At 39.4% G+C, this 27,999-nt stretch overlaps 1 protein-coding gene across 2 annotated transcripts; it reads right to left on the reverse strand.

Annotated features, from left to right (window-relative positions):
* Nucleotides 1-300: 300 nt before the first annotated feature.
* Nucleotides 301-27,965, reverse strand: VPS39 (VPS39 subunit of HOPS complex). 2 transcript variants are annotated; one of them, XM_075712100.1, is made up of 26 exons: nucleotides 27,893-27,965; nucleotides 26,197-26,262; nucleotides 25,346-25,378; nucleotides 24,836-24,900; nucleotides 23,976-24,018; nucleotides 22,824-22,918; nucleotides 21,465-21,563; nucleotides 20,678-20,770; nucleotides 18,921-19,104; nucleotides 18,270-18,390; nucleotides 17,779-17,899; nucleotides 16,841-16,970; nucleotides 15,513-15,655; nucleotides 14,509-14,652; nucleotides 13,805-13,946; nucleotides 13,432-13,518; nucleotides 10,079-10,152; nucleotides 9,340-9,438; nucleotides 8,970-9,087; nucleotides 8,378-8,506; nucleotides 7,798-7,900; nucleotides 6,804-6,849; nucleotides 6,010-6,159; nucleotides 5,712-5,846; nucleotides 3,931-4,022; nucleotides 301-2,798 (listed from the first exon to the last, which is right to left on the reverse strand). In XM_075712100.1, the coding sequence occupies exons 1-26, from the start codon at nucleotides 27,963-27,965 to the stop codon at nucleotides 2,723-2,725; spliced, it is 2,661 nt and encodes an 886-aa protein (XP_075568215.1). In that variant the 3' UTR covers nucleotides 301-2,722. The 2 variants fall into 2 exon arrangements, with proteins under 2 accessions (XP_075568215.1, XP_075568214.1); XM_075712099.1 differs by lacking the exon at nucleotides 25,346-25,378.
* Nucleotides 27,966-27,999: the final 34 nt, after the last annotated feature.

Raw genomic sequence — 27,999 nt, forward strand, 5'->3', positions numbered from 1 at the left:
TTTTCTCCAGAAATACCAATATACTCCTTAGTCTAACATGGACACAAAGACTCTTCTGCAGTGCTGATATCTCCCATTTCTATAGAATGGGAAAACTGAAGATGTATATTCTACTTCCAACACTAGACTAGTCTATGACCTGCAATTCAAGCAACTGCAAACCTGTGAACCTAAACATTTCCTGATTGGGTCACACAGAGCTCAACACCCCTCCCCACCTGGAAATAGCATACCACCACTCAAAAAAAACTGTCAGTAATTTTAGTGTTCTCTAATAAGTACATATTTAATGGTATAAGACTTTCAAAAACATTCTTCAAAGAGAGAATACAAAAGTGTTTTTAGTAGGATATTGAGAACATTCACAAGCATACTATAAACCTGTAGATCTAAAAACCTGTAGATCTAAAAAGTTGAGAAGTGATGATAGCTCTCATATGACATAGCTTCATTTGAGTTACACATATTCAAGCAGAAGTGATACTGGGAGCCCCTGCATTGGGTCTGACTTCCAGGAGAAAGTGAGGACTAATACATAAAATCATTTACAGCAGCCCAGAGAAGCTTAACTGCACAATGATTGAAACACACACTGGTTCACAATATTTATTACAATCTATTGCTTTAGATAAACCTGCTGTATGGTTAGTAAACCCAAACCACATTATAAGAACCAACAAAAAAAAAATTACATCACAAACCACATCTCTGTAAAAGGTATGTAATGGAGGTGAACAGAGGTACAACCTTAACTGTGAAAGTAAGAGCACAAAGATCCTCATAATGTGAATACAGCTCTCCTGGTAGCTGATAATGAAGGTAAATAAAAATCAGACTAACAGTACTAAACATAAGATAGGTAAAAATCAGAGCAATATTGTTATATCTGTATACAAAGAATACAGGGCTTTTTTAAATACCCTTCTTTCATTCTCAAATGACCTGTAAACACAACTCTCCCAAACCATCTTCCCTCTGTACCTGAACTAGTATATAAAGATCTATACAGAATGTGCAAATCCAATATAAGTATTTTTAGGCTCTCTTCTTCAAATAGAAGAATTACAAGGTTAAAAACATTAACACCACAGATTCCCTCTACCCAGCCTCTGCAGAAAGACATCAGTAGCAAAACTGCCCAAGACATCCAGGTACAGAAGTAGCAAAACACTGGACCAAGAAATCCATAAGAATGCACGGCATATGAACAAGAAATACAAACACATGTGGAAAGGGAAAAAACAGTTATCAAGGGAAACTATTAACACTGGCAAATGAAAGTGAATTGGGACTTATCAGCCTACAGCAGATCTGTTCCTAAAAAACACTCACATAACAATGGCTTAAGTAAACCTGTAGCGTTAACTGAGATCCAATTACACCTTAGGCAGACAGGCTTTATTTGTCTACTTGTTCATTAAGAGGCAGTATCTGGTAGTTACATGCCATGCTCCATACTATTTAATAATTACATATTTATAAGTATTGCTAGACCAGGATGTTGGGAGTCAGACATCCAGCTATTGGGTTATTTGCTACTGCTGCCTTTTCATTACCACTGCACAGATTCTTTCTGAACCGATCAAACTTTTTAGTATCCCTCATACCAATCTGCTATAGATTAAAGTTTGTGGAAAAATAAGTTAGACAAAAATATTACAGCCTACAAGGAGTATGGTACAATCTAGTTTTTGTAGTTAAGACTTCTGCCCCAAGAGTAACTTAAGAACAGTACCAGCCTGAGCAGAACACAGTTCTAGAGCATTTAAAATAGAGAGATGTTGAAATAGTCGGTATTTTACTTCAATGCTGGAGAGTGAACCAGAGACCAAAGAACTTTATATACACAAATCCCAAGTGTAGTCTAGAAGCTCAAGCAGTAACTATAGTTCACTCCCTTCAGAAGTTGCTTTACAGAGTGTTCTTTGCTTTTTGGTATGAGTGCAGATGTGAACTTCTTGGAATAGTCTCTGAGCTTCCACTCATGCTAAGAGTGAACACATACAGTGCAAACAACACACAAGTTAATTCAATTTACAGCTCTCAAACTAAAGTAAAAAGAAAAAAATGCTTACTAGTGGCATCTCCGGTTTGTCTGACTACCTCCTGTGGAACTTCTGCTTATCAGAAGGTCAGGTGATAACACTGAATATCAATAAAAGGATTCCTTTGGCCAGCATTTAAACATTCCCATTACTGAGATGAAAGTAAAATTGTATTTTCTAGGTCTAGAAATAGGCACAGAAGCCTTCTCTATGCCAAACACCTGGTGATCTCCATGCAACACTGATACAGCTGCAAAGACTTTAAAGGAATTTTCTTTTTTGAAAAAACTATTTACATACAAGGCCAAATCACAACGTTGTCACCCTATGGAGGCAAGTTTTATAGCAAAACTTGACTTGTGGTGAATGCCCAACAGTTGTCTAAGAACTCATTTGCAAGGTTGGAGTGCAATACAAAAGTCACTACAAAAATCAGTTTCTATTCTTCATCTGAGTACTAAGAGGTTCAGTGTAGTTGCCAGCACTATAATAACATGGTTAAAGTCATTTTCTAGTAAATCAATATTGCCAGATAGGTACAGTCAGTCCACAGTTACAATTGACTTCTACCCAGTATAAGAGAACCTAGCAACAGGCCTCAAAAATCGCAGAGGCATCAACTTCTTAAGTCATCAGTTCTGAATTTCATATGAATGTTGAGATTGACCATGACAAGGTCAGGTGTCCAATGTGTTGACTTCTTTGGAGCAGAAATAATGCACAACTATTGCATTAGGGTATCGAGCAAATGCACTGCAAAGAGAACACAAAAATCAACTGTCAATACAGTTTTCCCTCTTGAAACAAGAGCATTCAAGTTGTGTCAGAATCAGAAAAAGATGCTTACATGAAAGTGATACTTTGCTGTTTGAATTACAGCCTGAATATATTCTTGAGAAAACCAGACAAAAGAATTCTATGGATTTTGTAAGAGGGTCATTTAAAAAAAGTAGTAGCTATTTTCATTTCTATAGGCACACTACTTGGAAGTCACTGGTAACAAATTAAAGACTGGGTGACATTCTGACACAATTGACCTTCAAAACCTTGTTGAACTTCCAGACAACTAAAACAATACTGCATATGCAAATTTAAATTGTGATGCTACATGCTACACACTAGCAGCAAAACAATATGCACAGCAGTAAGTATATTTAGACCTATGTTCATGAAAATGTTTTGGAAAAAGAACCTTTATCATTGTGAATGCTACTCATATCTCAGAAGGGTTCACATCAACAAGAGAAACAAGGAATAAGTCATGTGGCATTTCACTAGAGTTCAAAGAGGAAAAGGAGTGCAAATGAAATTTGCATTCTATACCAACCCATAATTACCTACTAGGAGTGGTAGAAGAAAAGTTACTGGCATCCAGGTATCAAGTAAACTAGTTCTACTTTTAGACATCCTAAGATAATTAGGCTACAAAATGTAAAACAGCCAGGGAACCACAAAGCCATCAGATATGGGAAACTATTACAAATGTATCTTAGTTTGAGATTCTTCATATCATCCTTCTTAAATCCAGTTAAGAAACAGGTAGTAGGCAGTGTTCTTAGAAAATCTTCCAAATTCAGTATGAGAAGTTATTTTCTGCCTTCTAGAGTTGTGAAGTAGGAAGACTTACAAGTTTCTGAAGGGATTTTATTATCCTTTGTCAAAAGCAGGATTAAACTCTTGCTATACACTTCACTGACTAAAGCTTTGACGTTTTCCCAGCCACCCAGTTGAGTGATGTAACTTCCAATTCAAACGCTCTTCAACCCTCATACTGCTGTTCTCTCCACGTATATACTCATTGCAAGTTTTGCAACATTCTTAGGTTACGTGTACAAGATTCATATTTGATTCAATTTCACAAGCTTTAAGGCACATGCTCTCTCACCTGTTACCTATCTTCTTTTTACATACAGTGCACACCTTCTCCTCTGTAATAATGCACTTCACTTGCTGATGCAAGATCCGCTCCTCCTGGACCTACAGAAGAATAAAAACAAAAAAACCCCAACTTGCTCAAAAAGCAATGCCACACACCACAGCTCCCTTCTAGTCTGGTGAAACTAAAACCCGTCACATGATTTCATTTTCAGTGGCTATTATCTATATTAGCAAGTTGTACAGCACAAAGAAGCAGGTCTGTAGAGCAGAGCAGGTGGTATTGAACACCCAACACTATATGAATTGCAGGATTTTACTTTCAACCAGTCTGGCTGTATTGAGTCTGTGTGGCAAGGTTTTGGGAGCAGGGGGGCTACAGAAGTGACTTCTGTGAGAATCTACTAGAAGCTTCTCCTATGTCCAACAGAGCCAATGCCAGCTGACTCCAAGACAGACCCACCGCTGGCCAAGGCCAAGCCAAGCAGCAATGGTGGTAGCACCTCTGGGATAACATATTTAAGAAGGGGCGGGGGGGGAGGAACCAACCGGACACAAACTGCAGCTGGAGTGAGGAGAGAGGAACAACTATGCAGACACTAAGGTCAGTGAAGAAGGAGGGGGAGGAGGTACTCCAGGCACCGGAGCAGAGATTCCCCTGCAACACGCAGCGAAGACCCTGGTGAGGCAGGCTGTCCCCCTGCAGCCCATGGGGGTTAACGGGAGCAGATATCCACCTGCAGCCCGGGGAGGACCCCACGCTGGAGCAGGCTGATGCCCAAAAGAGGTTGTGACCCCATGGGAAGCCCACACTGGAGCAGGTTTGCTGGCAGGACTTGTGACCCCGTGGCGGACCCATGCTGGAGCAGTCTGCTCCTGAAGGACTGCACCCCGTGGAAGGGACCCACGCTGGAACAGTTCATGAAGAACTGTAGCCCGTGGGAGGGACCCACACTGGAGAAGTTTGTGGAGGACTGTCCCCTGTGGGAGGGACCCCATGCTGGAGCAGGAGAGAAGTGTGAGGAGTCCTCCCCTTGAGGAGGAAGGAGCGGCAGAGACAACGTGTGATGAAATGACTGCAACCCCCATTCCCTGTCTCCCTGTGCAGCTCGTGGGGAGGAGGTAGAGAGATTCGGGAGTGAAGTTGAGCCCGGAAAGAAGGGAGGGGTGGGGAGAAGGTGTTTTAAGATTTGGGTTTTATTTCTCATTATCCTACTCTGATTTGACTGGTAATAAATTAAACTAATTTCCTCAAGTCGAGTCTGTTTTGCCCATGACTGTAGTTGCTGAGCGATCGCCCTCTGTCCTTATCTCGACCCATGAGCTTTTCATTGTATTGTCTCTCCCCTGTCCAGTTGAGAAGGGGAGTGATAGAGTGGCTTTGGTGGGCACCTGGCATCCAGCCAGGGTGAACCTGCCACACTGGTCCACAGACTAAGGCATTCTAATCACTAAGGGGTGTTCAGGTGAACTACTGAAGTGCATCATCTGGTTTAGTTTATTTGAAAGAAATCCATTCCATGCTCTCCAAGATAATCCTGCAATGCACACCAGAGCACAGTGAGTCCAGAGACTCACAGCCAATGCACACACCTTGTCCAAACTAAAATGAATGTACTTGCCATCTCCCGATAAAGGGACATTGAATCTACTTGATGCACATCTACGCATTTCAGGTGCACTACAGCACCATCTAGGGGACGCACATTCTGTATAAGGAACAGTTAATTTAAATATTGAGTATCAGTTTTAAAACACCATTCTCATAAATGACAGGTGGTGGGTACTTACCCTCAGAAACTCAGCATGGAGAAGATTCTTGAGTACTTGATTAAATCTTTTCTTCTGGGCATTTTCTTCAAGGACTTTCTCTAAGAAGATCCGAATCTCACTAATCTGTGTATTTGCTGGGAGTAGATTTATCGCCTGGAACAAAATATACTTAGTTAGGAAAAATTAAAAAGGAATAGAGAACAAAATAGAATAGAAATTGACACATTTAGCTTGACACTGTTACATTCTGTTCACTTGCTTACTCCAGTACCTTCTGCCAACAGTACAAACTGAGTACTTAACAAGTCTTTCTTACCTTGGTGGTATCCAGTTTGCTGTGATGTAGTTCCAAAACCTGCAGAGCAGCCTGCAGATTGGCTTGAGGCTCCAGCACTTCCATCTTGATTGGTCCCAGGCAATGAACACTAGGTGGGGAGAGATACATCCGGAGCAGCGACAGATAGACCTGTTGCACACAAAAGGAAAATTCTGAAACCACTGCCCACATCCACAATTGACAGTGCTGGTAGAACCCAGTAATGGTACCCATTGTTGTACCCATGCCATTCAAAATTCTGAAGTGCTCATTTAAACAGCTCTTATCTTAAAACAACAAAACCTGAAAGGTATCAATGATGCTCAAGGCCTTTTAAGACTTGCATTCTACACTGAAGTTTTTCTATAAAAGTAGTTTTAACCACACCTCCCTCATCTTACATAACTCATTCATAACCTTTAGAAACCAACACTTCACTGCTTTTTAACTTTTTTTCTTTTTTTAACTTTTCTGTAGAAGTACGTGGAATATGCACACCGCATTTTGTCTTCTGAATTCCATCACAACTTTAGCTACAGAATATATGCTCAACTCCAGTGATACAGTAACACTCTCAACAACAACAAAAAAATTTAACACCCCCACAATTAAAAAAAAACAAAACAAAAAACTAATCATCTACTAATTCCTAAATTCCAAGAACTTATACATAGGTTCTACCTACACACACCCTGAAATAGTCTATACAGAACAAAAACATTATACTCTGTAACATGGTATGAATAGTCCAATACATCTGCTGAAAAGGAAGACTGCAAAGTGAAGCTACTTACATCTTTGTTGCCATCTTTGTTTCTGTCATAATGTTTATGGCAGTAGCTAGAACAGAGAAGAATGAAGTGAAATGCAGGGACAGTTTTGGAACCTAGAGAATCAGTCCACAAAATTAACATTCAAAAAGCTTTGATTACTGAAGCCATCCAAGTCAGGTGACCATACATCCAATTCTGATCAATTAATGAAGCTGCACAACAAAATTGCACCATTTACTCTGCATTACAATGCTGAGAAAAAGGGAGATTTTGTGCAAGTCTGCTACTTCCTATCAATTTAAAAAGCTTTCATGCAGAAACTAAATTTAATTCAGCTGTGTAAAAAAAGGGAAAAAAGATGTCTCCAACACATCAAAACATAAAAATATGTGTAGATATATCTAATTACTTTATCTGAATCACAAAGAGAAGGTGTTTATTAGAGCACACTGCATACCAGAGTTGAACGTCCTCTGACAGGCATTTGCTGAAAATAGCTTTAAAAGAAGCTACGTTGAACAGGCCCCGATGTTCAGATATACCTGCCAGTATCAGTTAATTCCATTTTCACCTAAATACTTTAAGATTCACTCAGAAGGTTCCCTGACATGATACATCTAACAAAATGCCGTATCTTTCCTAGAGAGGATTCTGCTAACTGAAGGAGCTTAACTTTGCATATGGGCTAGTGAACGTCTCTCAAAAGAGAAAGGAAGCAAAACAACATACAGAAGTTCACAAGCTAAGGACAGGTGGAAACAAAGATCTCACTGATGACAGTCATATTGCTCTGAAGAGCAATGACAGAAACGCATGAAAAGGTAAGCCTCAAGGGTTCAGCATCATCATCTGTACTGAACAGATACCTGGAAGAGCCTAAAAGTCAACAAAACATGGAAACCTAGGAGATCCTGAAGGCTCACAGCGTTCATGTTCCACATACAGCAACATTTCACTACACATCCTATCCACAGGGCAGTGAGTAAAACAGTAAAAAAAAAAAAAAAAATCTTACTTTTCAGCCATGTTGGTGTCCTTCAAAATATGAACATAAATAAATAGAGCTTGCTCATGCTTCCCCATACGACCCAAGAGCAGAGCACGTTCTTCTAGGAGACCTAGTGATAGCATGAAGGATTAGCTAGTAGCTACACAGAAAAATGACAACATAAGCTCCATTAGTGACCAGACTAACAGAAGGAACTATAGTCTCAACACAGGTTAAAGTTACACTGAGACTGTAAGGCTACTTCACACTAGTCTCAGTGTAACATTTTATGAATTCTTAAGTAACCTTAAGAAACAACAAACTTCAGATCTGTTGAGCAATTCAGGCTCATCGAAAAGTTAGGCTAAACATTTAAGTGATGGGAGATGCCACAAGGGCTTAGGCCAACAGTTAGAGGAATCCTGCAGAGATTGGTAAACCCAATTGTGCCAGCAAAAACAGAGTTAGTATATACACCAGTGGCCTACAAATAGAGATACAGCCATCTTTTCTGTTTCTAGTTACCATGATTCTACAATAAGTGAGGAGGTTTTGCTGTACAATGCCATAAGCTAGGGTTTAGTTAACCTATAGAAACTGAACTCACCATCAAAGGGGAAGTCACTAATTAGTCGACTAGGTTCATACCAGCTAGACTTCTCCAGAAAAAGTAGAAGCTTTTTCCGGTAATCCCCCAAGTCTCCTCCTTCCTCCCCAGCAGGCACTGGAGTTTTATCTATGTGGAAGAAAACAACATAAGCTACAGTAGGACAACCACTTCACTCCACTAGTACACAGAAGATAAATTATTATGAGGAGGAAACAAATGCTGACAAAACTGTTATATGGGCTGGGATTCTGCCAAATTACTTCATCTCCCTAAAACACATCAAGTGGCTGGTCAAACAATAGACTCAGTTATTCAAGACCCTTCCCTACCCTTAATGTGTAGAATTTGGGGAGCAGTAGCTGCCATTACACTTAATCATGAACAAGTGTCACTTGGTCCCTTAAGATCTCTAGGGAGGCAATAAACTAGACTTCCCTACAAACCCACAACTTCTATTGTTCCAGTTCCGTCATCACTTGGGATATCTTCTTCTGGATATGAAGAGGGAAGGCTTAGAGCAGTACACTGTGAAGGCTCCCCTGTGCTGTCCCATGCCCCCAGTCTTCCCACCAGGAAAGGCTAAACATACCTGGAGGGAAAGAACTGAGATATTCTTTCATCAAGCCTTGCACTTTCTCACAGTACAGCTGGATCAGACAGTTGTGAAAGTCTGCACCGGTTTCTTCCCAGACATGAATGATGTGTTCCTGTAAATACATGTTCAGTTACAGAAACTTCCTCTGGGAAGTAATTTGTTATAAGCAAGCAACAGTTCCATGCTTGCCTTTACCAAGCTCGTCTTCAGGATTTCATGTATTTTAATTATTTTTCCTTCACACGACTTATGGCAAAGCTAGCATTCTCTGAGACAGCATCAGGCTCCAACGCCTGAAGAACTAAAGCCTTACATGTAACATGTTGTACTGAATGTAATGCACTAGCACAGATTGGGTTCTTACCAGATAAGGAATAGTCAAGCTTTTAAAATTTTCTATCAAGAAACTGAGCACTTTGTCTCGTGGCAAAGCTTCCACTTCAGGGAGGTCTTCTGTAAATATCTGTTAAACAAAATTTTATTCACAGAATGGTGATTTCTTTTTTTTTTTTTCTTTCTTTTTTCTTTTTTTTTTTTTTTAATTTAAAGTGCTACAGTGTATTTTCCCTGAGGCACTGCCACATCATCACATATGTCCAAAGACAAGCACAAGAAGTACAAAAAAGTCTGAGCAGCTTATTTAGGCACTCAGAAGCTATCTTGCACCTGAAAGGACTAACAAACATCCCCACTTCTGCCTTAGTTAACACTCTTCTTTTACAGCACCCAACACTTCCCAAATATAGGAAGTCAGTTCTATATCAAAGAGGAAAGGGAAAGTAAGAACAGCAAATTAACATTTGATATTTAAATATTCGATCAGGGCCTTGTGCAAAAAGCATGACATAAATAACACTAAATGTTGTATCAAAGGTTCCTAGCTACTTATTACAAGATAAGGTATTCCAAGAATGGAAAAGCATGAGAAGAACTGTCCTGCTCTATCTACTGCTAATCTTAGCACAGTACTGAACATAGAACATATAAATTCTGTATTTAATTGGATTTAGCATTAATACATGGCTTCTTACATTGAGTTCTCCCAATTCCATACGCTGCACTAAGAATCTCAGTGGCAAGGTGCCTGTTTCAACCACACTTACCTTCAGTCCATCTTCAGGAAAATCTCTTAGCACCCAGACAGAGTAGGAAAATACCAAATGCAAGTTCTCTGTTCCTGGAATACAAAAAGCAGCAGTGCTCAATGTTAAAATCCTAAAGATCTATCTACTCACAACACAAGCAGATGCTTTCAGAGCCAAGCAAAGCTTAATTTACAGGAAGAATCCGTTTTGGTTTTTTTCCCCGCTCAAGTCAAGTGAATCACACATTCCAGGCTAAAGCCACAATTTCATTACTTCACAAACACAATTTTAAAAAGGAATAAGAATTAACTCAAATACTAAGTGCCACCAAACGTAAACAATTCAGACCAAAATCAAGCTCAGTTGTCTTAAACACATTCCAAAAGCCTTCCCTTACAATTTGTTTTTATTAGGGTAGAAAAAGACTGTACTTTCATTCGTCTAATTTCCTTCAGCCTATTTCCAGCCTGTCAGTCTAATGAATTCTATAGCAAATGCTCAAATACTTCATAACAAGTAGTAAAGCATCCTAGTACTGAAGTAACTGGCACAGAAACTACAAGACAGGTAATAACTTTTCAGCTTTTAAGAAAATTTAGGACCTGCCTCTTTGAAAGAATACTTTCAATGGACAACTTAGTTCAAAGTTTATAAAACATGCTAGGAAAATATGACTTTCCCCCCACCCTCCTGATCACAACACACTGAGGTATTCACTGCCCGAACAATGCAACAACATAGCTATACAAGAAACAGAAACCTACACCAACCCTATAAAAAGGCAGCCATTGTTCGCTTTTCTTCATCCCACAATATTATCAGGAGTAAGTTACTTTTTAAGTATTTAAAATAAGCAGCATCTTCACAGTAGCAGTATTTTAAAAAAAATAGAAGATGAGCGCTACGAAGTAAAACAATTAAAATAGCCCCCAGAAGAGCCAATTTCAAAGTTTCAGAAACAAAACAGTGATTTGGCAAAGGGTACTAAGGTCACGGGTCTGAATTTCACTGAACTTCAATTCACTTTCTGAATTAACAGGGCGTTGTATGGTAATGGATTTGCCAGCCTCACTGAGAAAATTTATTTAAAGGACAGGACAAATCATGGTAGTAAGTTCTCATGTAGAACAAGAGACAGAGAAGAGAAAGTCTAACTTCTAATAAACAAGTGAGAAATCACAACCAAATCAAACATGAAGTTACAACCTACTCAAAACACTCAAGATGGCAGAAGGAGAAAGGAACTCATCAAGTTATTACCAAAGCTTATAGATCAGAATACTAAAAGGCCAACATCACATCACACCACACTGCAAAACAACTGGCTCCCTCAGCACATAACATTCAGCTGCATGGGGATTCACACTGAAGATCACAGGCAAATATGTTTTGTGCTGCTAGAATTAAAGCAGATACTGAATTTCTAAACTTTGTCAGCAAATCCCTAATTTAAATACAAGCTATAATAGGAAGAAGTTCTGCAGAACACTATTTTAACAGATAAGGAATAGCATAATACAGAACACTATTTACCACCCAATCAAATACATCATTCTCCTGTGCCTAACTCTGCACAGATAAAGTGTATTTTTGATGGGCATGGCTAATCACAGAATTAACAATTAATACTCGCTTTGATGCGACAAACAGTAAGTGCTTGCTCTGTTGATACATGGCAAGTAGCAAACTCAAATCCGTAATACATACTTGATGACTTAAAAGACCACAGCTACAAGCCTGGATAAAAATTTCTATAATTACCTGAGAACTATTTAAGAACACTTCATTAAATGTCCAAAAACCTAGAGACAAGAGATGACTAAAGAAGAGTTTCTACTTCAATCAGAATGTAAGTGAAAGCACCTTAAAATACATTCCATGTAATTAAAATTTTAAAAAAAATTTTTAAAGAAATCAATTATTACTTAGATTAGAAGCTCGTAACTACAGAAGCCTCACCAAAGGGGGAGCAGAGGGGAAAAATCTGTAGAAACCCCATAGTCTGAAATGCTTTTATCATCTTATTTCAGAGACTCCCAGAAATGACTTATCAGTTAATCAAGGCAGAATGGGTAGTGCAGTTAAAAACAGACACACAGCATTACATTTCTGCTATTTACTTGGGGGGAAAAGCTGCAAGTTACATTACCGTAAAACATTCCATTTATTAGCAATAGTTAACTTTCTAGATTGTTTCCACTGTATTTCATTACTCTGAAGTGAACAGACCCAAATATTCTTTACCAATTTTAAAGAGCTGAGCAAGAAGCATACAGGAAAACTGATTTCCAGGAGGTCCTGAGACACCAAAGAAGCTCCAAAAGATTAAAAGAAATTTAGCAAGCTGCCAAGATTTTAGAAAAGCATTCCAGACAACTTGGATAATTATAGGTCTTAAACATCATCAATCTCAGGTAAAACAAATGAACAGCTGACATGAATTAATCTCAATTGACCTATCAGGATGACAGAATTACTTTTAAATAAGATTAAAAGTTTGTTTTGTAAAGTTGTATATACCTACAGTTCTCTAACATGAATGACACTACCAAACACCACCAAAGAATAAGAAGCGTTTAAGAGAGACACATGGCACAAACTGGAAAGATCTCAATGTCATTGTAAGTAATGTATTATCATTGAATAAACATGTTGCTAACAGAAGCCAGCAGTTCTTAAAAGAAGTAATTACAGAAAAAATATCAAGCTTTGCCAACAGTGTAAGACTGGGAGATGAACAAAGGTATTTCCCCCATAAACTACTCACTACCAAACTAGTAGTGTGATACATTTAAAGAGTTGTGCATTTAGAAATAAATAATATTATTGGATGGGAGGGGACTATTCTCGAAAAACCAAAAAAGGACTTGGGAGTTCACAATGAATAGTCAACCAAGCAAGTCCGACCATGATGCTGTGACCAGCATCTGCAACTGTTAGGTCATAACCTACATCTGCCTATACAGAAAACAAAATCTTCCTATAGGATTCTTCATCTCAGGAAAGATACTACAAGACCCAGCAACTGGAAGTTAGACTTTCAGCTGGAAAGCCTAACCCAGAAGTTAGACTTTCCTTTTGTCAGTGATGACAAATTATCACTGGAAGAAAACGCAGAATACTATGGCATATTTTCTACCAATGGAAATTTTTTATCAGAAATAAGGAATGTTTTCCAATAAGATAGTCAAGTTTCAACAAGATGCTCACAAACTAATCCTTGAAGTTTGCATTATGCAAGAAACCAGACAAGATGACAAGGATACCCTTTAGTATGATAAGTCTGTAGCAAGTTGCTGAACAGCAGAATAACCACTAAGCCCAACAAGAGTTAACACCTTCACAAAAATAATGCTCTCCTCCACACTCACCCAAATGCTGCAAATATTGCACTGTCCTCTCATGACCCTTCAACGGTGAGTTGGCTTTCTTTGACTGATCCACCAGTACCTGTAATGCTTTCAGAAAAACAAAAAGGTTCATTCCTTTGTAACCACAAGTATCATTCCAACTTGAACCAGAAAAGTGCATTTTTCCTTTTCTGCTAAAGACAAAACAAAGTTTTGTTTTTTGAACACACAGGCCAAACGGGTAACAGGAACAAAGACTGATTTAATCACAAGACAGACCCAGAAACAAAGTCTCTTCAGAATATTGCCTGCTCACTGAAGACACATTAAAACTCAATACTAGGAATACGTGCTCCTATCCCTTCTCCTCCCCCCACCCCAACCTCATACCTACCTTTCTCATGCAGACCTTTCTTCTCATACAGTATTATCAGCTCGCTATATTTGTGTGCCTTCTTTAGTACATGCTCACTCTCCTCAATATGGCAGTGATTGTTCTCCAGACGTAGCAATGGTGCTACCAGTGCTACATTTGTCTGCAAGCAAAAAGGGAGCACTTAAACATGTGCACCTCCTAAGCTTATAGTACAAAACATGAGTTGGAACAGAGGGGGAAAAAAAAAAGTCTTATAGCATAAGAAGTGACAGTTTAACATCTTAAATCAAGGCCCATTTTCATTTCCCTAATTTGTTGGGACAGAAAGAAAACAATATATCAGAGCTATTCCCCCCTTCTACAACAGAGGTCAGCTTTGAAAAACATCATTGACAGCAAAGATCATACTCTCCTGCATTTAACAGTAGAAGGCAACACAAGCAGCATTCATCAGAACTTCAATACACACAGGCAAGGACACGTTCTTTTGACAGAGGCAGCGACCAGAAACGGACACATCTGCTTTATTCCATGAAACTCCTTCCTGACCAGTAAGCAAACTAGCTAACACCAAAGTTTCACAGATCATTTTTAAACCAAAGAGACAGTTGTGCGAGAATTTTTTAAATAGCTCCTTATCCTCCTTCTCAAAGGTTTCAGCTTGAAATTCCAACAGAGCTTGCATGATAAAGGAAAGGCCTCTAGGTCAGGCAGAAACTCACATGGAGGTAACACTTTAACAGGGTGGTATCAATGATTTGTAGCAGCTTCTTTTTGGATTTGATCGTGGGTGTTCCTTCCATGAGCGGTGAGGTACTGGACTGATGGTCAGAATCATTTAGCTTCTTCACTAGCTGACTTCTTTTCTGTAGAACATCAAATGACATTTTATCAGGAAAAGGCCATGGATTTCTCCATCCCACCTCAGCAAATATAACCCACCAAGTAAAAAGACTGATTTAAAACAATTTAATAACTTGTTTTAATCAATTGTTTCCTAAAGAATTTTTATTGTTACTAACTATTCAACACATCACCTTTCCAACCACATTCAGGTGTATGCATTTGTTTTGCAAATTTATAGTTTTGCAAGATGTCCAGAGTCTTGAGAAAAGTCAGAAGGAAACTCGGTTAACCTGAACAGAGACATTTTAGAGAAGTGAGGAGACATTTAAAACATTTGGAGAACAATTTAGATTTTGAACTACTAGGCACAAAAATTATCCTCCTTCAGACACAAACTTCCTTTTAGTCTAGTAAGAATGGCAACAGAACAATTCAGATCCCAGTTACAAGAAAATAAAGATGACAGGAAGTTGCAGTACCCACTACCTCCTGTTCCACCTTGTAATGCATGCTTTTGATGTGTCTCCTGGATAGAGTGCCCTCCACAATAGTCACCAAACAAAACCAAAAGATCAAGAGCTCAAGCCCTCTTAGAAGGCTACTAGAAATAAAATACTGGACTCATGTTCAGATCTGGTCCATGAGTAAGTTTTGTCCAGTCTTCACAAAAGTCACATGTGATGTCTCCCGCATATCTGCGGGGCACCTCATGTCTTCCAGTTCCCCTGCTTTCTCCTAGTTTCCAACCATGAAGACAGCCCATTAACGCTAGCATGACAGAGCTGGAGTAGGCGTACTGCTTCCTGCACATCAAAGTTAACCAAAAAAGTATGCTAAAACGGAATAACCCTGCTCTAAAAACAGATATAGGAGCACTCACTTGAGTTAGGTAGTCTATCAGAGCTAAATGTGCCTTCTCCAGCTCTGCCCCAGAGAGCCCTGGCAGGGGGTTGGGATACTGTAGCTGTTTCCTGTAATCTGTGGGCAGGAGGTCAGGATACAGACCCATCACATGAGTGGGATCTAAGCAAAAAATAACTAGTATTAGTAACCATTCATAACATTATTTTTGCAAACTCTTAAATGTATGTAACCTTTAAGCAAGCTTAGCTTTCCAACAGAGCTGTTGTAGTCAACTTCTATGTCCACAAGGTTCCAGATAATAGAATTTGCTTATTACAGAAAAGAAGCTAAAACAAGGCAAAAGCAGCAAGAGAAAGACTGTTTCAAAGTCCAAGCACAAGTTCCAACCTGTGTGCTTGGCACACCTGGAGGACAAGCCATTATTATAATCCTCTTACTGCTCTTCTTGCAGAATCCCAGCATTAACAACTCTGACAGTAGGACAGGATTTCTAGGAACAAGCAATGTTTCAAGAGAAAATTTACTGTGCTTTTGAAACAAGAACTGAATAGCACCATCTGTAACTAATGAGCACCCATTTTCATGGAGTTTAAGCAAATTCAAAATTACTGCCCTCTAATTTAAGTTAAAAGTATTGAGTTCTCAGTCCTTTTCTTTCATTGTAGTTTTCCAAAGTAATATGATGTTAAGTGTCATCAAAACAAGCAAAAGTTCTAGGTTTAAATTCACAAAGGATGTGCTGTCACCAATAAAACAATCTCAGTCTTGAGCACTATTCTATGGTACAGTCCAGTCTTCAGGTGCTATTCCAGTAATCCTAGTACAAACCAGAAGAATAACACCAGAGACTATTTTGACTTCCAAAAGCACAAAAAAGTTTCCTGGCTTCAGTAGCTTGGTCCATTAAACAGGAAACAGAGTTAAGGATCCTCAGTTTGGTCCGAGTCCAAGGATTTAGCAAATCTACAGGTGTTCCTTATTTTTCATTCCAAGCTACAAGTAGGCTTTTGGCAGTTGCTGAAACCCGCAACTTAAAGGGTCTGTGTACATGCTACGCACACTGTAACATAGTCTACAATACAAATATATTCTGCACAAAGGGAAAATTCATGATTGAACTTAACTCACTGACTGAAGTTAATTAAGTACTATGACCAGTTTCACAAAAAAAGCTATATTGCTGCCCAGGCTATTTGCATTCACGGGGGACTGGGTCTGCACAAGACACCCCTGTTTTAAAACCAAACCAAAACAGAAAACAAACAAAAACCCACACACAATAGTCTGTGAGCTTCACTTCCTTCCTCCTAACCCGGGTATCTCAATGCTAACCCAAGCATTTACCTGTACCAAGCTTGGCAAAAACTTGCATGGATTCATCAAAGCGCTTCTGGCAGAAGAGGTTGAAGGCAAAGAGGTTCTTTATGTGGTGAATTTGTTGTCGCTTCTCACTATCTGAATCATCTTTCATTTCCTACACACATACAAATTAATGAATATTAAAAACTGTTGGGCCTCATAAATGAGAATGAAACACTCTACAGAAATAACAGGAGTATTATCCTTTGGAGTAAGAAAGAAGAAGAAGAAAAATCTTCCAAAGTGAACACCTCTGATGGCGATTCTCAGGTGCTAAGCATATTGTGTCACTGAGATAACCTGGAGGGTTTGAAAGCTACCTCTGGTTATCCATATACTCGCTCTATCACAGCAACTATCTCTTCACTCCTTTGCATTTTCAAAATTTTTTTTTCAAGTTAATGATACAAAATGCAATTAATTAATTTTAATGTAGTTCCAGGAAGTTTCCAGAAACCAGAAAATCCTAAAACAGTAATAGCAATATAATTACATGTACTGCTTCAGCATCTCTAAGAAATTATTACGTTTCAGGAGTAATACAGACAGCCATTACAAAAAAAATCCTGGTCAAAACAAAACACAACTCCAAGCAAAAATGTTTACAAGGAGTCTGAAGACTTCGAATTCCAACTGACTTCAAAGTCTAAAAGAAAGTAACCAATTAAACAACTAGGAGAGATCAGCTTTCACATACAAGATGATACATCAACATCTAAACCACAATAGATCAACAGGGAGAAGTGGCAGCACAAAACTAAAACTTCAGTCAAAAAACGCTAGACTTTACCATTTTGTGCAAAGTGGACAGTAGGGAGGTTACACTCTCCAGACTAGCTACAGTCAAGCAGAAGGAAAAGATCCTTTTGTGTACTTTTGCACAAGCGTATCCACTGCAAACCCAAAAGTTTTTGAGTACTTACTGCCAACTGCAAAGCCAACTCAAACTGCTTGTCCTGCAGAAGCTGCTGGATCTGTGTGGCTATGGACACTGGAATGAGCCGCCAAACAAAGTGATTACTTGCCACATATATAATATTTGTGCTGTAAACAAGAAAAAAGGTCAGTTACTAAGTTCCAGCACTGAGGAAGGAGCAATACCCTACCCAAAAAAACCAATCCTGGCTAATACACACACGGATCAACCAGATACAAGGGCAACTTGAGCAATATTGCAAAGCAGAAAGGAGAAGAATGTTATCTCCAGTGATCAGAAATTCCCAAAGACACTCAACTCTGTCATTTACTCCTTAAGGTATGGCCTCTACCCATCTGCTCATAAAAAACAACAGACTGCTTCAATGCTACTTCTTAAGCTGAGGGAGTTAGAAAAGCTCTTCCTCTACCAATTTTTCAGAGTGCTACCATACACCCAGACAGACCAACAAAAGTTATAATCAGTTATACTCAATACCCTCCAGAGGTGATGAAGCGTGGTCTCTGCAGCTCGATACTCTGTACCAGCAGCCGGGGTTCAAAAGTGCGGATCTCCACATACCTTGGCAGAACAGCAATGATATAGGGAGGCTGGTGTTCTATTAGTGAAACAAGTGAAAAATGTAAGTTGATTGGTCTCAAGTATGCATTGAAACAAACCATGACTTAAAGTAAGGCTCCTCTTCAATTTCCACCCCCCCCCTTGAAATGTGTCCCTTTTTTGCTTATTAAAAACAAAAGTCAATGCCCAACACTGACAGCAATTTACTAATAGACTACCACCAGGCTTTTTGTTCATCTTTCAACATAAAGAATTTCTGTGGCACTCAGGTGCCCAGAAGAACTACAGTGCTTTAACACACTACCTTCCGTTTCAAATCTGGTCCCTTTATAAAACATATGCAATATGCCTATCTTCTGAGGACGAGATAGGCATACAGACTAGAAGCAAAGAGGAAGAAACAAAAATAAACACATGAAACCTTCCACACTCAGAGTACAACTTGAAATACATTAGAAACTGTCACACTCTAAATCCAGCTAGTCTCTAAATATCAGGAACATAACAATTTTGTCACATACAAAGGAGTAAAGAAGCACATTTTTAAAAATTACTGCTAATTCTGACCCATGGCTATAGGAATATCTGTCCAATTCAAGGCACATTTCTGTGTACAGATCCCTTCTTCATTGAGCACAACTGTTAGATCATCTTGGCCAACTGCAACTTTTCCATCTGCTACAGGAGCTACCAATGGTTCCAGCTGCTTCCCTGTGGGAAAGAGTTCTTTGATGGATCCTTTTCCATCCACCTAGGATAATAAAGAAAATAAAAAAACTGTTTTTCAAAATAACCTTCATTTCAAAGCTGCATAAGACCAAAGCCAAAAACCCCCAGAGGAATTTACAACCCAGACTAATCACTAACAGGACAAGTGCAATTTTGAAGAGTAGCAATAAAAAAAAAAAAAAAGAGTAGCAATAAAATTTTCTGCGTATCATCATTTATCTTGCTTCTGCATCATTTGGAATGAATACTTGTGTCTGAGCTATGTATTCCTGTTACTCTAACAGTAGCGAAGTACATAGTTCATACAGGTTTATAAAATGCATAGCATAGTAGCAGCATCAGTTAAAGTGTCAAAACACTTCTTGGTGTAAGCAGAGGATTTCATTTAGGCCAAAACTTTAACATGGTTTTATTCTGGCATGAGAGAGCATTGCCGCATAAAAAACAAACTAAAAGCCAAGCAACCTGCCTAGCCTTCCTCCCTTCCCTAGCCACTCATTCACTCATTCTTGTGGCCACACGCTGTCCAGGGAACTGAACACATGCCCACCCCACCCCCAAAAAAAACCCCAAACCACCAAGGGCTGATTTAACAACTCACTGCCACTAAAACAGAGAATCCTTCTCTTCACCTCCAGCTACATGTTCCTGCTGCTTCCCTCGCATTACAGCTCAAGCATTCTCACAAATAAACAGCTAGCTAGCAAAAAACAATACCATAAAACGTGTATTTTTTCTGCCTACTTAGTGAAATGAAGCCATTCAAGTATGGGTCGGTCAAGCAACAGTCAACCCAAAATAGACACTTGGACAGGAAGTCCCCATTTATTTGAGCAGCTGCACAACTACTCCTATCACTAGAGGGGCAGGAATCAACATCTAGGAGAGTGCTGCAGAAAGGCATCACTTCCTTTGTGAGCAGTGTCAGTCTGAAGTAACTAAAAATTACTGTGTAGTTCTCCTGTTGACTACAGATCAGTGTTGCCACCCATGTACGTAGACGTACATATGTGTGGTGCACCTCATCTTCATCTCATTTTCCTATAACATTGGCAGAAGCCAATTGTAAAGGCAGAAGAGAGAATCAAATAAAGCTGTCAAATGAAGCGTAAGTGGAAACTGTAATACTAAATTAGCGACAGTAAGTTTAGAGACTTTCAAACAGAAATGACTACGGTTCAGCAAGAGAATCAAAAAAAGAAAAATGGTTAAGCTCCACTGTCTCCCAGATAAGAAGATATTCTTGATCTTTTTTCCCTTTTAGAGCTATCTCCTTTCTTAATACATTAAATAAAATGCAAACTGAGCTTACACAGACTGCTGCCAAACCAAAATATACCTTTTCTGATGCCTTGTTTCTGCAAGAGCTTTAAACACTGGTTTCTACAGTGATAAACAGAAGATCACTTCCTGACAAAACATCAGTTTAAAAGGACAGACTTAGACTGCCCTTTCCAAAACCACATAGCAAGAGTACCAGATGCTGTTTTTCATAAACATTTGTTAGCTAAATCCCCAACCACAGGAGCAGCCTCCATAGTGTCTACTGCTATCCAAAATCTTCTTAAACACTGTATTCCAAACCCCAGTCTTACCCGAATCAGATAATAGTCCCTCTTGAAGCCTACACAGATGGAGTTTTCGCACCAGGCCATAGATTTCGGTACATCAGGTACACTGAAGTCCCCCTAAGGAAGACAGGTTAAAACAACTGTTACAAGAGAAAAGCAAAAGTCAAATCTGGCAACACAGAGAGCAACAGGCAGCACTGCTGTTGACACCATAGTCCCCACCACATGAGACCAACTTCTGCTGGTCAAGGAATGGCAGTATTCAACTAAAAGGCTAGATTTATGCACAGTAATGAGGTGTGCTCTGAATTAGCTGGTAACTTCCTAGAAGAGCAGCCTAGCTGAAGAATTCTCTACTCATTTCCATTGGTTATTTTTGTCATTCTGGTATTCTCAAGTGAAGTTCTCTGTGCTTGTTGTCAGTAACTACCTTCTGACTTAATGACATACCTGGAAAACTTTGGGTAGAAGTGGACCCACTTCCATAGTGTTATTGTTAGGTATACATTTATAGAGGCTGCACGCTAATACATTTCACTGACTTACAAGTGTACTACAACCAGTATTTTGAAGTATAGAACACAGCCTTCGATTTAATTTATGAAACTGTATTAATGCCATTAATTGTGATTTCAAGCATGTATTTTCAGTTTTATTTGCTGCTTCATTGTCAAATCACTGCAGAATCAACAGGAGTCAATGCTCTGAAAATCAGCAGTGCCTCTGAGAAACAGGGACTGCACAGCAAGCAGTAAAGAGCAACTACACTCCCTGTTGAGGCATGCTAGACTACAGAAACAACACAACTCACCTGTAGTTCATGGAACTCTCTGTCCTTCCAAAAATAAAGTTGTAGCTTCTTCCGCACTGCCACACACATTCTGAGCACCTCTTCTCCTGTATCTGACTGCTGTGAAAACAGACAAGCCTAACTCACAGGCACTCATAAACTAAGAGGCAAGTAAGATAATACAAGGCCAAAAGAATCCTCAGCCTGAAGCAAAGCTGTCAGCTGAGCAGCTTTGTTCATCCATGCCAGAAGGGCACTCCCTAAACAAGGAAGCACAGAGAGAAGAGGGGTGGGATACTTAAAAATGAACTTTTGCAGAGATTGTGACACCAAGGAAATAAAACCAAATAAAAATTTAAAAAAAAAAAGCAGCAAAGACATACACACACACAAACAGAAGATAAGTACAGAGCTATCAGCTGAGCCCTGAAGACTAGGATAAATAGCTTGAACTCAATGCAGTATAGGAGAGGGGAGGAAATGGAACAATGCAAAGAATGTGTTATACTGACCGGTAAAAACATTAATAGCTGTTTAATATTCTAGCCTATTAGAAAAGTTTCCTGACAAGGAATACTAGCAAAGCTAAGTGCCTGTACACGCAAAACAATAAGGCACTTTGGAATGATCACATTTAAAGGTGCTTTGAAAGACATCACCAGTTTTAACACCTAAAAACCCCTAAGTACTTATTTAGAAAATATTTAATACTAAGCTCCCATGGGGCAAAGAGATAAGAAGTGATAGAGAGCACTAAGCCACCTCTTCTAGTTATGAATAAGGTTTCAGAATGACATGGGTAGGCTGAGAAACTCACTTGGATAGAAATGAGTCACTTAATAAACCACAGCATATGAACAGAGGATTGCTGTACCTTATGGAACCATTTTATGGCCTGAATCTACCACAACTGCCATGGGACTCCTTGGGCCAATACAGTTTAACAGAAACAAAAATGTAATAAAAACAGTGGTGGAGATGCTGGGTGAAGGGAACCACTATGAGTTAGTACACTGGCGATTTAAGGGAAGGGAATGGCTTTTATATTGAAGAGGACCTTTCAAAAAAAAGACAGCAGTCAAAGTTACTACAGGATAAAAATGCCTTGAAGTTTTGTATCAGAAGGTTAAAGGCTACCACCACAACAGGCACGGGAAGATGTCTTATGAAGCACAGGAAAAAAAATAAGGTGACTACATTAAAAATTCTTGCTTTAAGCAAAGCTTCAACATCCAGCAGGTACTAATTTTAAAAAGCACTAGTACCCAAGCAACTTGCATATAACACAAAACTAACAAACCTACTCTATACAGCAACATAAAAAAGTTAACCTTATTACAAACAGTAAGGACATCTGTGCCACTGTGTTCCTCCTCTTACCTGAAGATCACAAGTGAAGAGAGATGCACCTTTTGCCTTGGAAACTGTCGTGATTTGTTGAAATGTCAACAGGTCATGGACATAAATGTTATTTTCTGTTTTAAACAAAATTCCAATTATTATTCAATATTTAATACATGTAGAGCTCATTGCTAATTCAAATAAGTTATCACATTTTATATTTACATAAAAAGAAGAACTTGTAAAACTAAGAGCTGTAAGAAAGGAAAGGGAATGTTTTCCCAAAAGCTGAAAAGCAAGTGCTAAGGCATATACAAACACAAGACAATAAATGCAGAAAAGACAACTAACACCAGCGTTGGTAAAATTACATGAAGGAACTGAGAACAAGTGCTAACCAAGCAGAAGAAGTGGGAGTGGAAGGGACAGCAAGCAGGCCAGAGCAGAGCAAGTTCATGATGGAAGATTGTATGAACAAAGACCATTTTGAACTGGCTCCTGAAATTAGCAGAAAGTGAATGGTTGCAAATGGAGGGTGCTGTGGTCAAGTTTTTGTACGCACGAGGACGCAGGCAGCAGAAATCTACACATGCTGGAGTTGGAAGAGCCGGGACTTGGAGATCATAAAGAAGGGAGTAGCAACATAAGCAAAAAAAAGACATAGGAAGATCATAAGGTTAACAAATATAGCCAGAGACAAGCAAACTTAGATCTTCCACAAGATGGCAAAAGATCGCCATCTGCATATAAACTGAATTTGGTGTTACACATCAACAGGAAGTTTGATACACCAAGTAAGTTTGGACATAAGTTTTAGCCCCTACCACACAGTACACACACACACGCATGTACATATATATGTGTATATACACATGGGCCAATACAGACAAACTATATATATACACACATGTATATACACACACGCACTTTAGTGCGTGTGTGTATATTTTCATTTTTAATCACAAAACTTAGTGTTAATACTTTGTTCTCCAAGGTGGCTTACAACAAGCAAAGCTGCTTCTCAAACTATGCTGCATAATGCTTCCTCTGCAAAGCGAAAAAGCCTAAATCCTACACAACAACTTTTCAACAACTAGACTACTATGCAGGTGTGAGGAAAGGGTGCCACATTCAGCCAAGTAACTGCATCGAGAAGAGCTGATTAAATATCAAAACATTTTCTTCACTTACCTAATAGACTGACCAGAATTTTAAACTGAGAAACAACATGAATCTGAAAGAAAGAATTCTATTAGTAACTCCATTCACTAACTAAGCCTCTGAACAAGGCTTGATTATAGATAATCTAAGAAAAATGCATCTTAGATACTCTCAAAGTAACGAAAACAGCAAGGCAGCTATCTATGCACAACCTTCCTCCAGCTATTGCAACCCCTTTCGCTTATACCCAGTTTTTACAAGCTAGCACGCAGAGCTTGCAACCTGAGCTAGTAAAAAATGTTATAAACAAGTGGTATGTTACTAGTACAGAAGTACTTCTAAAGGATATGCAGAGTGCTGCTGAACGAGGCTGCAAAATCTTTGAAATAAGTGCTTATGTCGATACTCAGGAAAGCAATGAGCCAAGGTTTGACCAAAAAAATGAAACAGTAGTTAAGACTGGCAATAGATAATAGGTTACTTTAGTTCTAAACTCCAAATAAGAGGAACTGCATTCACGTTCCTATAGCATCTTATCCGAGAGTCAAATTATATACTACAGTCTGTTGGTGTATTACCATCATTTTTACAAACATGCTCAGTCAGAGCAGCTGAAGATTTACTGCTAGCAATAGCATTTCCATAAAAGCCAAAAATAAACCTGTAAGTTCCAATTCTTTGCTTTCTGCTTTAGCAACCAAACCAAGGTTATTCCTGTTACGGAAAGAGAGGGCAAAAACACCAGGCTGTGCTGCCTCTAGAAGAATCTATAGTTTTGGGGAAATTCTTTGTTAAGCTTCGCAGAGATTCCAGAAGTACATTTCATATTTCATTTCTTGCTTTAAAACACTGGAAAACTGTCCCCACATCAAGAAGATGGTATTTCCTACCTGCTGAATCTTTTTTGAGAAGTTCTTGTTGGATTTCTCTAGTGTCACTTCAAACCTATTGCAACCTACCAAAAAGATTTTGAGAGAGTTTGTAAACTGAAGTTGCCCTTAAATTTATGGCTGAATATATCTTACACTAATACAAAGAATTATGAAATCAAACTTGGCCACTTAACACTGGAAGAATGACTAACATATCTGTGGTATCTTTTACTTAATAGCTAAATGCATCAGAAGGTCTTCTACACAGTCAGGTGAAAATTTAAATTACGCTCCTCATACCCATCCGAGGAGTTCATCAATAGTTACATTTTTGCCTTGCTGGAATTTTAGATTACAAGAATTATGTTTAGGTATTTCGAAACCCAGAGATACAAGATACCCATAAAGACTTTATCCATCAAAAATATCAGCAATTTAACTTGCGAGGGAGCACATCACTGCAAAGTAGACAAGGAATAAACACTACACCACAAGGGTTTAAAAGGAGTTTTAGGGATAAAGACTTACAGACACTTTCTGATGACATAACCTCTCCTGGCATTGATGCAAAAAAGGGGGAGAAATTTACCATGTGAGATAAGACACTAGCAACTGAAGACTAGCATTTTCTGATTGGAATAGACAGCCTACAAGTTTCAGAAAAAGCAAGCTGAATTCAGTCTCTAGAATCCAAGTAGCTACAAATGAAAATCCTTGCAAGAGCTGATGAACTTGGAAACAGATCTTTGTTTTTTTCTTTCCTGTCCCATACTACATTACTGCATTCAATATCATCAGTTTCTATGTAATAGCAGATAATGCAAATACAAATCTGTTTAGTAGAAATTTATTTTAACTAAACCAAAAATAGAACAGCTCTATTTGTGGCATCTCCAGAGTAGACTATGAACACTTATGACTGTCAAAGAGGCAGGGAGAAGAGTAAATACACGACAGAACTAGTTAGGAGGGATCCCTCTTCCCCATCCCTTGATGCTCATGGACCCACTGAAAAAAGCTGCTCTTTCACTAATCCAGTCCTTCATTAACAGAAGACAAACATCAAACCTCTGGCAACTAGCACATTGCAGCGTATTCACAAAAATTACACTAACTTACTATAAATTGAAACATATGGAGATCTGATATAAAACATACTTTAAAATAGAAAAAAGGCTGATACTACTTGCTATCTTTCTTGCACATCTGATAAATGGTATATACACTTTCACTAAAGAGCCCACACAAATATTCATTAAACTATGTGAGAAAAAATCAGCAATTAAACATACTTGTGTTAACATCACTAAAACCTCTTAAAGTCCAGGAAATAAAAACAACATAATCAACTTTTTGTGCCATTCTTAAAATCAACTTACCTATATCTTTCTTGATCCTGTAAAGCAGAAGATGCCCTTGTTTGGTACCAACAAGGAGCCATTCCTCTACAAAGACGGGGAAAAGTCTAATTAGTTTCAACAAAGACTGCTGCCCTTCCCAGCCAAGCTACATTTATCAGAACACTTGGAAACTTGTTTCAAATGCCAAAGAGGACTTTCTGTGGCAACTACACGCAATGTCTTCTATGATCTTTCCAGTGGAAGTGCTTTCATTCTCAGGAGAGGATGGCCAAAGATCAAGCAGTAAAACAGAGTACAGCCTAGACATCACATCCCACTTGTTTATACAAAGGTGAAGAAACAAACCATTGCATCTTTTGTGCCATCAGAAGAGGCAATAAGCTACTCTTCAGACACTACTATCTCCCAGAGAGGAACAATGCTACATAATGGGAGGAACTGTCAGGAAGAAAAACAGGGAGTTCTATGCGGGTGGGTTGGTTTGGCTTTTTTTAATAGTCAAGTTTTTATAAGAACTCTGTGAAATAGTCAGCTGTGCCTGGAAGGACAGTGGCAGCTTTGCTTAAATGGCATTTGAATTGCTTGGATGACCAACAGCCATTTAAGATTTACAAGAGAGAACCTTTTTATACACAAGCTCTGTGGCAGTTTCAGACACTTCCTATTTACAGCATTTATAGCATGCAGAAGGCATAGAATCTTTACTGGGTCATGAAATATGACTGAAATTCTTCCTCATTGCTGAAGATCATATAGGAAAGAAGCACACACAAGTATTTCTTTCTACATCTAGTGCTCTCTCATTACTAAAGAGACTGGTATTTTAATAAAATCTTGTTTCCCACGAGACCTTTTTTCCACTATTTGGTAGAAAAGTTGTAGAGAAGAATTACACCTCTTTTTACACAACCATATTGTTGCATGCCTGTGGGTTTAGGCTTTTTTCTACTTCAGCAGAGTAAATACTTTCAAACAGATAAAGCCTCAACGCAGGAATAAACTATCTTCACATTTTCTCTACTACATAACTCCAGCATAAACAACCGATGTTTAAATGTGGCACTACTATTCAGGTTATAATTTTGTTCTTAAGACAGATTAAAAGGGGTCGCAGTTCCACAGTGTCTGTAGTTTTTTGAATTGCCAATTTTGGGCTATGGTAGTACATCTGATGGAAACTGCTCAAGCAGTTTAAAAAGCCTTATCAAGCCTTACCATGATGACAGCTGGTGCAATCACCTGACCAAAACCTTGACTGTCAGGTATACCCAAAAAAATAACCTCCGTTTATACGCCATTAATACATGCAGACTCTAAACCTTAGACTTGAATATGCCACGGGCTTTCCAAGAAAAATTCTAGCTAAAACGCAGGGAACGCTTTTTAGGGAGAAATTAACCGAGCCACAGTTACAGCCCTGAAAATCATGGCAGCCTCCTCCACAGCAGGACCGCCGCCGGCACCCCCACGAGGGGCCCCGGCCCCGGCAGCCCCCCTGCCGCGGGCACCGAAGCCAAGGCAACGAGCCAAAACACGCCGCCGCGCTGCCCGCACGCCCAGGCCCGTCAGGCGGCAGGGCCACCGGCCCCCCCGGCGTGCAGCCGGCCGGGGACCGGCCCACCGCTGGGCAGGGCGCGGCAGGCCCCGAGCACAGCTGACAGGGCGAGAGGGGAGCGGCGGGGAGCGGCGGCAGCGCCGCGGCCCCCCGGCTCACCCCAGGCCGCCAGGCAGTCGATCTGCAGCGGCAGCTTCTCCAGGATCGGTACATGCTCGAAGGCGTCGTGCATGGCGGCAGCGGCGGCAGCTCCTCCGGGCCCGGCT

This window comes from Pelecanus crispus, chromosome 6 (genome assembly GCF_030463565.1).
Source record: "Pelecanus crispus isolate bPelCri1 chromosome 6, bPelCri1.pri, whole genome shotgun sequence".
Classification (NCBI taxonomy): domain Eukaryota; kingdom Metazoa; phylum Chordata; class Aves; order Pelecaniformes; family Pelecanidae; genus Pelecanus; species Pelecanus crispus.